The sequence below is a fragment of the Andrographis paniculata genome, unplaced genomic scaffold (assembly GCF_009805555.1).
Source record: "Andrographis paniculata isolate CXL003 unplaced genomic scaffold, ASM980555v1 Contig37END, whole genome shotgun sequence".
Taxonomy (NCBI): Eukaryota; Viridiplantae; Streptophyta; class Magnoliopsida; order Lamiales; family Acanthaceae; genus Andrographis; species Andrographis paniculata.
In genome coordinates, this window is record NW_026137570.1 from 4,349,214 (window position 1) to 4,362,764 (window position 13,551).

General features: G+C 30.2%; 2 protein-coding genes across 3 annotated transcripts; one reads left to right on the plus strand and one right to left on the minus strand.

Annotated features, from left to right (window-relative positions):
* Positions 1 to 1,085: 1,085 nt before the first annotated feature.
* LOC127250744 (uncharacterized) lies at positions 1,086 to 3,957 on the plus strand. Of its 2 annotated transcripts, none has more exons than XM_051274170.1 (7): positions 1,086 to 1,200; positions 1,614 to 1,858; positions 2,306 to 2,400; positions 2,479 to 2,559; positions 2,963 to 3,038; positions 3,139 to 3,231; positions 3,597 to 3,957. In XM_051274170.1, exons 2-7 carry the CDS (start codon positions 1,627 to 1,629, stop codon positions 3,731 to 3,733), a joined length of 714 nt encoding a protein of 237 aa, XP_051130127.1. In that variant the 5' UTR covers positions 1,086 to 1,200; positions 1,614 to 1,626; the 3' UTR covers positions 3,734 to 3,957. The 2 variants fall into 2 exon arrangements, with proteins under 2 accessions (XP_051130127.1, XP_051130129.1); XM_051274172.1 differs by having other exon boundaries at positions 3,581 to 3,735.
* A 3,874-nt stretch (positions 3,958 to 7,831) lies between these two features.
* LOC127250126 (probable LRR receptor-like serine/threonine-protein kinase At1g53420) lies at positions 7,832 to 10,421 on the minus strand. The gene is made up of 4 exons (XM_051273285.1): positions 9,904 to 10,421; positions 9,548 to 9,808; positions 8,585 to 9,439; positions 7,832 to 8,503 (listed from the first exon to the last, which is right to left on the minus strand). Exons 1-4 carry the CDS (start codon positions 10,355 to 10,357, stop codon positions 8,025 to 8,027), a joined length of 2,049 nt encoding a protein of 682 aa, XP_051129242.1. The 5' UTR covers positions 10,358 to 10,421; the 3' UTR covers positions 7,832 to 8,024.
* Positions 10,422 to 13,551: the final 3,130 nt, after the last annotated feature.

Genomic DNA, 13,551 nt, shown 5'->3' on the forward strand with positions numbered 1-13,551 from the left:
CTTCGTAACATATTCTCAGTTCCTTAACAATTTATCCATTTTTCTATTTATCTATTTTCTTTGTTTAGTAATGGTACTGTCTGTTACAAATATTCTTTCAATTTACAATATATTACACAAATGTCATTACCTTTCTATCATACAATATTAATAACATTAATTTAGTCTTTCTACTTTTATTTATATTATATCCCAATATAATACTAATATTTCTAAAACCTTTTGCAAAAACTAAATAAATAGATAGATATGAGACGGGGGACTATCATATGTCGACCATTCAAAACTCATTTATTTATATCATTCTCTTAAAAAAACAAATATTTTTATTTACATTTAAAACTTCCTCTCTTTTATAAAATTAGTTTATGATAATTATAAATAAATTTTCTTATTTACTTTTATTATAGAAAATTTTATTCATATTGCATATATATATATATTTATTTATTGAGATATAACTTTTATATTATTTTAATTTATATTTTAATTTTATTGATCATATATATTAAATTTATTTTAAAACTATCAATATAATTAATTACATAAAAATAATAATAAAATAATATCATAACTCACTGTTATTAATTAATTAAATATCATTACCTTAAATATTGTATCACTAATAAAAAAAGATCATGTAAAGTATAATTAGTAAGTAATTAAAATGTGTACTATTAAAAATAATTATTGTATAATAAAACTAATTATATATTAAAATAAAAATAACTAAATAGTATAATTAGAATTAAAAGAATTATAAATTGAAATTTAAGATGTGATTAAAGTGTATAATTATATTTACTAAGAAAAAAAAAATAAAACGAACAAAAATATAAATAGTGGACAAAAAATATAGGGACGGTGTATTTAAATAAAATTACAAACCTCCAAATTTAGAGTTTTTTTTAATCTAAATCTCAAATTTTTACTATTTAAATTCTATAATTTCAAAAAAAAAAAATTATTTTTCACGAAACAGCCACCGCATCGCACGCTATATCCAAATAAACAAGTCTGAAATGTTTTTTTTACTTTACTTCGGAAAAAAGCACGTCTGAAATGCTTTTTTTTTTTTTTTTTTTGCGTTAATTATTTGTCTAGAAGTATCTTCACTCCAATTTTTATGTTGTTGCAGAGTAAAGTCCACAGTGCAGCTGCCTATCCAAGGAATTCGCTCGCTCTCAACGATCGATCGAGGTGATTCATCACTGATCCTTCCTCTATTCTCCATTCTTTGCCTGTGTTTCTCACAATCTTAACATATCGGGGATTTATCCACCGAGGTTGCACTCGTGAAATTGAGGGTTTACTCATTTATTGATAATCATTCTTTATTCTTCTAATTCGTATCATATTTCGAGCTTGATTCATCTGTTGTTGCTGTCGCTAGAGAAACAGCCGAAGGATTGTAAATTTTATTCATTTATCGTTGAATTTTGTGAAAAGTGCAAATTATCGTTGGTTTTTGGTTTTCTTTGTTTAATTTGTCAATTTTTTTTTATCGAAAAAAATAATAAAAAAGTTTATACAAGTGTCTTTTTGATTTGTATGTGCTTGTGGAATCTCTGCTTGACAGCACGAATATTCCTAATTCAATTTATCTTATTTAGAATCTAAGGAGGGATGGATCCATTTTTCCAGCCATTTTTCACTGAATCTTTTGGTAGCTTCTTTGGGGGAAAGAGTCCATTTGATGATCCTTTCTTCACTGAAGAGATTGCAAATCGTTCGGGACCGAGGAGGCAAATAACCATTGAGGAATTGAACCCTGGTAGTGATGGTGATCATGACTCTTGGAAGAGTACCATGCCAAGCAAAGACCTGTCTGTTGGGGATTCGAGCAAATATTCATCTGGTATATTGTTGCGGTTGCTTTAATTATTTTTAATTTCTTTGAAAATGGCATTTTGTAGAGGATTATTAAGTATAGTAGCTTTTCTGAATCTTAAACATTGATGTTTGCTTGGTGGTAGATTGAGAGAGAGATAGAGAAGGGTCGAAGGCAGGAGAGGGAATTGAGAATAAGAAAAAATGTTTTCTTATATACAATCTGTCAACTAAAAACATGGAAAATGATTCTTTGAAATAGTTCATTATCTGATTTCAATAGGAAGCATTTTGATTTTATTTTCGATTTCTAGTGCTTTGAAAAATTCCATGATGAGCGTTATTTATTTCTTATTTTCCAATTAATAAAAGATAGTGTTTTGTAAGGGAGGATACTGTTGACTAGAGCCATGCTGATCGTTCCCAAAGAAACTTCCCACTTCTCTTAGTATGTAATGTTGGATTTCACACACAGGTACTCAGAGTTTCAGTTACCAGAGGGTCGCCTATGGCGGACCAAATGGAGTGTACTACAGCTCCTCTGTTGGGAAAAGAACTGGTGGTGATGGGGTGAGTGAGTGCCTTTATGAGGTGAAACTCTATTGGTTGAAACTCGTAATTTCTGATTTGTTTCTGTTGGTGGAGAAGGTGTTTATGATGGAGATGAAAGAAGATGACAGAACTGTCGGTGAATCACTGCATACTATTTCTAAAGGGATGCATGATAAGGTAATGAACACGACAGTACTAACAGTTAGGTAATGAAATCGATATGATAAAGTTAAAATGATGTGAAAAAGTGATAGTGAATCAGGGAATCAGTATAATAGAGATTTTACCTTGGATTTATTGTTGCAAAGTAGCATTTTCGATCTGGACAAGCATCGATTCAAATCTACAGAGGTTTATGCCCATGATGAATGCTAAATGTGGATGGTAGTAACATATCTACATTAGCCAGACAATTTGTGGAACTTAAGTTAATGCAACTTGGATTCATTTCAACATGAAATTATATTTAAATTGTGCGATTATTATCAAAATTTGTCAAATTATGATTCTAAAATTATGTGGGGTGCCGGGTATATTACAATGATTTTGTTTACGCTATCTTTGTTTTCTACATGGGAAGGGGCATTCTGTTACAACCAAACAGCGTTCAGATGGTCAAGTCGATTCCCTGCAAACTTTACACAATTTACAGGAAGGTTTGGTTCCTTATCCTGGCATCAGAATCAGATTTTTGTCGATGGTCTAATTTTTACTTTTTTGTTTTTTTTATCACATATTCACATCATAATTTCGTAGATGAGCTTGCTGGATTTGAAGAGAATTGGAAAGTGAATGCTGATAATGTGTTGCCTGGATGGAGTAATTGCTTCAGTTTACTCGAGAACACAGGTGAGCTGTTGAGTATTATAATTTCTGAAGCCGATTTTAATCTGATGCAGTATGCATCAGTTTATACGAACATTTGAACTTAAGCATGAAGATTAATTAATCCCTTGTAGTAAACATGCCAAATTGTGATAGTACTATTTAGCTCTAATCTAAGGGATTATTACAACCTAAATTAGTGCATGACGACGGTTGTTTATATTTCTTCCTTTTTCTTTTTCTCAAGCATAATCACTCCAACATCATGCAATGTATCTGCTATATTATCTGCAATTCTTTTGGGTATGTCCAAAGATTATCCTGATAGTGATGTATATTTATAATACCAATATCTGGTCTAAGATTGGGACAGTTTTTCCACAACGCAGGGGCTTGGGATGAATTTGCAGGTTGGGGTCAATGGGGCTTTCCAGCTCTCGAATATTTTGGGAACCGTGGAGCCGAAGCACGACCTGATAGGGAAGGAAAGGGTCGATCCTCCAAAAGAATCATCCCTGTCGAGTAGAATAGAGTATGCTCCTCTTATCCTTCTCCTTGTGTATAAATAAGTTGTGAGTGTGTGTTTGCTTAGCTATGTCTGATGCGGGAATAAATTGAGTGAGGTGTGATGGAGAAAATGATGATGTGTTTGTGTATATGTGTGACAATGTGAATACTTTTTGGTGGGTGTGCGTTTCATAAAAGTTGTTTGAGTATATTATATTTCTAGTGGCATTTATGTGGAGTATACATGCAAGAGGTATTTGTTGAATTTATTCTTACATTAAAGGTTTATATGAGTTATCTTTGCAACTTTCGGCTGTTGAACTGTATACAAGTTATTTAAAATGCACAATTAGTTTAGCATTTTAAATTTATTTAAACTAGATTAAAGGTTTATATGACATAAAATTTTTGATCGAATTACATTACATGTGCAATATCTAGAATTGAGAGTTGGACGTTTTGTGCTTGTTTCTAGTTTGCTTCACAATTTGTATTTGCATTACGTTACGTGCTAGTGACATTTTCATCAAAAAATACTATATGCTTATAATTTTTTGGTAACAGTCTAGTCTAGGAATAACGGTCTTCTTAGATCCAATCCTTATGCCGTTTAGACATTGCAGTTTTTGAAAATTTTAAAATAATCAAAATTAATTTTCAATGTTATTGTATAAACAGTTTGCCGTGAATTATTTTCAATTTTTGAAAATGATTCTATTAAGTGCGATTGTTTGGAGATTGGTTTTAAATTAACTATTTATCCCATTTTTTCGCTCCAAAAATATCAAATCAAATATCTATTTTTTATTTTTAATATTATACTAAAAAATCAATCACATTCAAAATATTACATCAACATCTATTTATATCACATCATACAACTATTTAAATTCAAAATTTTTACTCCGGAACAAACAGACCGTGTTCAAACTTTTCACCAACCCACATGTAATAAATGAGCAGTTTTTGTCCGACTCAATTATTTAATTATTACAAAACTATTACAATAATTTCAAAATTATAAGTGGTTGAGTCAGGCTGACCTATGTTAAATTAAGGAATGGTTACTTGTGCCATCATTTTCTGCCATTGCTACATTAATTTTATTTTAATTATAATTCTATTTTTTACTATTATTCTTTAAATATTTTTTTTATTATTATTTTAAACAATTTTTTATTTTTATAATTTAAAATAACTTTTTTAAAAATTTAAAAAAATAAAAAATAAATTTTAAAATTAAAATTAAAAATTTTAAAATTAGAAAAATTAAAAAAAATATATATAGAGAGAGCAACGCCCATTTTTTTTGTATTGCTACTATAACAATGCAAAAAGTAACGTTGAGTTGGTGATGCTCTGGGTGACTCATTTAAATTTTATTATTTCAAAAAAATATTTCAAAATTTCATCAAATTAAATATTTATTTTTTTATTATATTATAATAAAATTTAATTTTACATTTAAAATATCATATTTATATCTCACATAATTATTTTAATTTAAAATTTTATTATTCCAAATTTAAATTTAAATTTAAAATCTCACGAGCAAAAACAATTAAAACACAGTAACATTACAATATTTTTAAAATTCTGAAAAAAATAAATAAGTAGTACTCGATGTCAGTACAAACAATGACTCTTATTATCGAAGACTTTTCATTATATTTGGACGGCTTTATTTTCTTCAATCGAAATTAGTGATACGCAGTGGCTTTAAATTTGATTGGCATAACTTGATGTAAAATCAACACCACCCTGGTGGAGAAGAAGCTAAGCCAAAGTCTTTTTTTTCTCTTTCTTCCTTCTTACATAAATTTGTTAGAGCCACCGTACATTTATTTTTCGTGTTTTTAAATAAATGTCCCAAGTCAATAATTTTTTTTCAAAAAATAGACTTTGAAGTAGTTCTCAAAACTACTTAATTTTAACAAATTGAGGAGTTCTAGAACTCCTTGATTGTAGATTTAAGGAGGAGTTTTGAGAACTCTTTTTTGTAGTAAATCATTTAATAATTTCTAACAATATTATAAGGAGTTTGCAGAACTCCTTAAATATACAATGAAGGAGTTTTGAGAACTTCTTTTAAATATATATATATATATATTAATTTACATTTACCTTTTGCGTTATTGTATTTAACATTAAAAATATTTTTATATTTGTATATATTTTTTTGTACAAATATTATTTTATTAGTATTATAAGACATTAACAAAAGTATTTTTGCAATTTAATCTTAATTTGTACTTACGTTTTAATATAATAATTAATATTCAAATATCAACAAGCAAAAAGTAAATGAGACCCTTAGATCCAGACAGATGTAGTATAATTTTTCTTTTGTTCATTATTTTCATCCTAATGTAATTTAAGATAATTTTTTTTTTTTTAATCTAAAACATAATTTTATATTTGTTGGATATTTTATTGCTAATTTTAAAAAATATTAAAAAATATTTCATACATATTTATAACAATTTTGAATTTGTTTTTTAATTTTTTGGATGATATTGATAGTTTTAATGTAGATTTTATAAATTTTTTGGTTTTAAAATAATTTTGTGTGTTCTTTAATGAATGTAATATTAATAATTATTTGATTTTTATTTTTTTTAATAATTTTTATAAAATTAAATAATAATAAAAAATTTACAAAATTATATTTTATTTCATATCATTTCTAAAAGTAAAAAATATAAATATAAATATAAATATAAATATATCATACATATAACGAGTTCTAAACTTAAAAAAAAAAAAAACTAAAAATTTCAATAAAATAAAATATAATAGTAATAATATTGCAGATCATATATCTTTTATATATATATATATACTAATATGATATGTGTATAAATATAATTATAACTCTTTTATATATATTTTTTTATTACTAGAAATAATGTAAGATAAAATATAACTTTACTAATAATTTTTATTATGACTTACTTTTAAATAAAAATTACTCCATTCATCCCTTTAATAAATTTATATCTTTTACGTTATTGTAATTAATATTAAAAATATTTATATAATCATTATATTTGTATTATAAAGTAAATATTTTTTTTTTTTTGATTTGTACTACTTTTTGATATAATAATTAATATATAAATATGAACATACAAAACATAAATGTCAACTTATTAAGTGGACGAAAATAGTATTAAAAATAAGAAAATATATAAAAACCAAATAATTATTAATATTATATTCATGAAAAAAAATAAGCATATCGTACATATAAATTGTTATAAATGTATATGGAATATTTTTTTTTTTAATTTTATAAAACTAACAATAAAATTATATTTTAGATTAAGAAAAAAAAGAAAAAAAAAACTTATCTTAAATTACACAACTAAAATGATGGGAACAAAAGAAAACTTTTATTAAGAAATAAGAAAAAAAATAAATTAATATATATATATAGGGTGTGTTCAGCTAGGAAAATATTTAAATCTCAACTCAAAATTCAAACTATCAAACAAACACACCCATAGTTAAAAAGAAGTTCCAAAAACTCATTTGTTGCAGATTTAAAAAGTTCTGAGAATTTTAAAAATATTATTAGAAATTATTAAATGATTTACTACAAAAAAAAAAAAAAAAAAAAAAAGACATCTCGGAACTCCTTAAATTTACAATCAATGAGTTCTGAAAACTCTTCAATTTTACAAAATTAAATAGTTTTCAGAACTACTTTAAAATTTACTTTTTGAAAAAAATTATTAACTTAAGGAATTTATTCAAAAAAACTCTTATTTTTTTTCCCTCTACTTCTGCCATTGATGGTGAGATTAATGTGTTAGAAAAGACATTTAAATCAATAAAGTGAATAAATGGGCTCAGGAGTGAAAATCGAAAGCATAAGGTAATAAATTAGAAAGCAGCAATTCATAATCTGAAAAATAAATTCAATCTGAGATTTTCAATACTTATGGACAGAGATCGTGTGCTGTAATATAATTAGCATGGCTGATTTACTATAAAAATTACACATTCATTTTTCTTTTTTTTTTTTTATTAAATCTCCACCATTATATACTAATCCCAACTGCCGATTTTTGCTATTCAACATGGAATCACTCTCGATCGAAATGTAGAGGACACAAATCATCATTGTCTTGAGTTCCATTGCCATTAATTCTTACCAAACTCAGTATATCTTACAATTACAACATCCCAATTCCCAATTAACATCCATTCGCGCCTAAATTCAAATTCAAATTCAAATCAAGTTCAAACTCGATCGCTAATTCTTCGTAAAAAGAATCAGCCTAGTAAAGAGTCATAGATCAAGACTAGACGATCGCGATGTTCTCCAACTCTCGCATCACCGTCCTCATGTCCGGCCTATGGTCGGGGCGCTCGTGCGTGCAAAGCAGAGCAACTTCGCCCAACCTAGCCGCCTCCGACTCATCAAACTTCCCGGCGAGGCTCGCATCGATGAAGTCTTCAAATTTGGAAAGCTCGGCACCATGACAATTCAATTGTGTGATTCGACTTCTACCCGAGAGGATTTGGAATATGATCATCCCAAAGGCGTATACGTCGCTCTTCTCAGTGAACCGGCCGGTGGTCGTGTACTCGGGCGCAAGATAACCCATCGCTGCGCTCCCCTTTAGCATCGAGAACACTATATCATCCGCTAGAAGCTTGTGAATCCCCGAATCCGAGATCAACGGATTGTAATCGTCGTCCATCAATACCTTCTCCGCCGATACGTTTTGGTGAACTAGCATCGACTTCTCGTCGTCACTCCCGTGCAAATACTCGATCCCTAACAACAGTTATAACACGAATTGTGATACTCGAGTCGATTTAGGATCATCAAAAGTATCATAACGCTACGACGACAAACCTTTTGCGATTCCTCGGATGATGGATTTACGGGTTGACCAATCAAGCGCCTTGCTCGAATCTTCCTTCGCGTCGAGGTATCGCAACAAGTTTCCGTTCGGGACGAATTCGTAGACGAGAAAGCACTCTCCGCGGCCCTTGGAGCAACAAAATCCTCGCAACCTCACGAGATTCTCGTGCTTCAACGACGTTAACAACTTCAACCCGTTAACGAACTCGACTTCGTTCGAATTACAACTAACTTTCGAAATGCACTTGACCGCAACATCCGAACCGTCCCTCAAAACCCCCCTATAGATCGCCGAGAAGCTACTCTTCCCCAACAAGTTCGCTTCTGAGAAGTGGCGCGTCGCCGTCTCGACTTCCTCTAAGTTAAACGTATAGCTCTCGAGAACCTCTTGCGAGAAACTAGTCGTGCCTCGTCCCTTCGCCAATGGATCCCAACCGCCGTTGGAATACACAAGACTAACGAGAGGGGACGCGCTTCGCCTCCTAACCTCCCTAATTTGATCACTACTCAATCGAGCGTCGCCTAGTTCGATCACACTTCCGATCTTTTGCTTCTGCCGACGATACCACGTCAACGTCAACGCCCCTGCGACAGCCGAGGCGACGAGCAGCCCAACAATGGCGGCAATGACACCCGGATGCGATTTCCCGGATTGGCTCGCTGCGCTACGGCCAACATTAGCTGATTCCGGAATGTTCTTTGAAGGGAAATGCCGGGTCGTCCCGGGGCCAAACGCCTCCGGCTTGGTCGAATTCGAGGCTCCGCATTGCTCGAGTGCCGGAAAATTGGTCCCGCAGAGGGCGGGATTGTTCGAATATTGAAAGCCTTGTTCCAATCTCTTGAAAGCTTCACAAGAACAACACAATGGGATCGGACACAAATCAAACAAACAATTCATGTCTGATTAGGACATCGAGAAAATGAATCCATTAATATATATATATTTGATTGTACCTAAAGGGACATTGCCCGAAAGGGTATTGTTTCGAACGTCGAAAAGCTTGAGCATAGGCAGATGGCCTAATCGAAGGGGGATGGATCCGAACAAGTGATTGAAACTCAAGTCCAGCCTCGTCAGATTCATTAAATTCCCCAAACTGGCAGGAATCGCACCGCTCAAATGATTCGACTGCAACGCAAGAACAGTGAGTTTCTTCATCGAACCGATCTGTGTCGGGATGTTTCCACTCAGCTTGTTATAGCAGAGCTGCAACACTGCCCAAAGACCAATAAAATAAAACATCAAGACTGGGTCATGAAATGGAAATAATATATGTAGTACTATAAAAATTAAACCCTAGCGAAGTGACCTTGCAAATTGGGGATGGAAGCAATCTGGGGGGGAATGGGGCCAGAGAGGGAGTTGACATTGAGGTACAAGTCAGAGAGGTGAGTCAAATTAGCAAGGTCCTTGGGTAGGAGGCCTTTAAGGTTGTTGAAGTGGAGATACAAGCCGGACAAGGTGGTCAGGAGGCCGATCTCCGGCGGGATGTGGCCGGAGAGGCCTTTGCCTTGGAGTGAGATGTTGACGACGTGGCCTTGGTCATTACAGGCAATGCCTTGGAAGCTGGTGCAAGGGCTGCCACTGTTATTGGGTGACCATGACCATGAGCTGAGGATTTGGTTCTGAGGGTCTAATGCGGACTTGATGCTCATCAGAAGGGAGACAAGCTGCTGGGAGGACGAGGAGGATGATGTTGTTGAATGGAGGAGTGAGAGGGACACCAGAAGAGTGAGAGACACATAAAGAGAAAGGGACTCCATTTTTAGGGATGCAAATGGAAAAGTTTGGTTTGGGAAGGGAAAGGTATTTCTTTCTTTCTTTCTTTCAAAATGGTGACTCTGTTTGAATGACTGAGGAGCAGAGAGTGCAATGTGAAATCAAAATGGGTGATTTTCTTGGTGTTTGGTGTACGTGAATCGGAACCGTTGATTTTAGGGGTGGATGGTGAAGATCTTTTGGGAGTTTTGGTCCCGGGAGTGGGGAAGAGTTTGGGTTTTTGTCTGGTGGTGGAGTGACAAGAAATTTGAATGGGATTGCCGGTAGCCGGTTGAAGTCAGTAAGTCACATGCTTCACTGCACTGTGCACTCTGCAGCCTCTCTGATGGTTCAATCAAACACTGTTCAAAACGTATTTCATTGTTTTATGGAGTCTGTACTTTCTGTCAGATTTAAATTCAGTCCTGCTATTAAAAAGTTAGTCTATTTTTTTTTATTATTATTTTTTTTTTAAATTTATTTTTACATTTTACTTTTTCATTATATAGTGAAATATAAATATGATACACTCTTCAAATATATTTAAATACTTTTAATATTTTTTTATATATTTATAACATATTTCTATGTATCTATATTATATCACGTTCTATCTAAATTGTTCAGCTGATATACCTTTATTTATTTTTTACATATTCTTTTTGTGTATTTTAAAATAAAAATAATAATTACGGTCATATTTTATTGTAGTGGTGAGGTAGAAAATTACTACACACTTGTCAGATGCCTAAAGAAAATTTTATACCCGCTATTCTCGTTTATGTACCACAATACATTGAAATTTTTCGTCCTCAATGCATTCGATCACTCTTATTTCCCCTCAAATTTATTCATATTCATATTCATTGAAATTTCTAAATTTGCACAAACATTATTGTGTTATCGTAGTGTAATTATAAAATAAAGTATATAATGTATGAATTACAATATGACAAATTTATATGAAATACAATCTAAAATATTTACGTAAAATTTTAATAAAACCATGATATGTATATGTGTATATATAATCAATATTAGTGAGAAATTATAGAAAATTGCAATCAAAAATTAAATATATAGAATTTTAAATACAACTATGATTATCTATATCATTATATCAATCTTAGTTTACTTATTTTTCTAATTCTACCTATAAAATAAGAAAAATTGATATTAATAACTTATAGTACTCCTTCCGTCCCGCAAAAAGATTGTCATTTATCTTTTGCTTTATTGTACTTAACATTAAAAATATTCTTATATTTGAATAATTTACTCGACAAATATCATTGTATATGTATTATAAGAGACTAATAAATATATTTTTGTTTTTTTTTCTTAATTTGTACTACGTAATGATATCATAATTAATATTAAAATATCAACACACAAAAAGCCAATGGCAACCTTCTTACGGGACGAAGGGAGTATTACTTTTGTACAAATATAAATATATTTAGCATAATATAAAATATTACGTAAATATTACAAAAATATTATAAATAATATAAATTTTTTTATATGATTTAATATAATGTTAGCAAAATATCTATACTTAAAAATTATTCTATCTAATATTCAAAATCGTATGTATAAGATACAACTTTTTATTATAAATATTAGAAATAAATTTATTTATAGTATTTTATATATTTGTATAAATCTTAGGGTTTGTTTGTTTTGAATTTTAGTTTGAAGAGAATTTTTACTTTATGTGAGATATATAAAACTGTGTAAATATATAAAAAAAAATAATAAATATGTGTAATATATATATTTTTTAAGAAAAATATGTTAAAAATTTTTCACAAAGCAAACAAACCCTTATTTTATAGAAAATAAAATTTAAAAGAAAAGAAAATTGAATAAACTTTAAATAATGATTTAGTTAGATGCATTTATTCTTGTTATATTGTAATAGTTTTTTCAATTCTTGTTGTTATATTGTAATAGTTTTTCCAATAAAAAGATTTATATAAAATCTACAGATAGATATTTACACAATTTTTTTTTTTTTCATATTTAAATATTTTCATTTTTTTTTTAATTTAAGACGTCAAAATAAAATAAATATAAATATAATTTTATTAAAAAAACAGTAAATTAAATTTTTTAAAATAATCAATTAAAAAAATAAATACAGTCAATTTTTTTTCCTATTCAACAATTTTAAATACAACAACACACCTAAAAAGTAAAGATATAAAATATAAAATTATTCAAATACAAATTCTAAACACTTATGTATATACCGTCTTAACACTCATGCATATATCTCAATTGATACAGATAGTGCTCTCACAGAGGGCCTTAATTGCCTCATTCGTCGGGAGATTGACTGATATCAATCACATTTAACGATACTACTTGCAGTTATACATATAATACTTAAGTAACCACCAATCATACATCGATTGTCGGTCTTTGTACCCCAAGCATATTGTTGTATACGTGCTCTAAAAACATACCCCAATGCAGTTTTTACGTACCTACAATATGAAGTCATATGGTCTGCTATCGCGTATCTATGTCTTAGTTATCTTGGTTGGAAAATGGGCCGTACTTAGTTCAAAATATTAAATTACTCTTGATAATCATGGATGAATTTATCATTATTGCGTTTCCGTGAATCCCTTAACTATAAGTAAAGAAAAATAATACATATATACTATGGATGACTAAACAAGTCAGAAATGATATGGTTAAATTTGTTGGTTGTTACTCATACATCACTATTCTCATAAATTGATTATTTTCTAGACTTATTACGTAGTAATTCATATAGTAGCAAACATGAAAACAATCAGTCTACCAAAGTTGAGAGAGGAAGTGCTTTCACCGAATACGCGAATTTGCCCCTATTCGTGGGAATGACTAAAATCAACTACATTCAAGGATACCTGCTAATACACAAATAATATCTAAAAACCATTGTTTATACCTCATATGTCGGTGTTTGTACCTAGGTCACATTCTTACGTACCTACATAAAATATCCATATACCCTAGGAAAAATCATAACTACCTATAGTAATGTATCATATGCTTCCGTAAAGAGTATGTATGCCCTGATAACATGTTGTTGAACAACAACCGTTTTTATTTCAAAATATTCACTCGCTGATGGTAACCAGGGATGCCTTCATTATAGTAGTCTTCATGTGACACTTTGAATTGTCAGAAAATGTAAAAAACA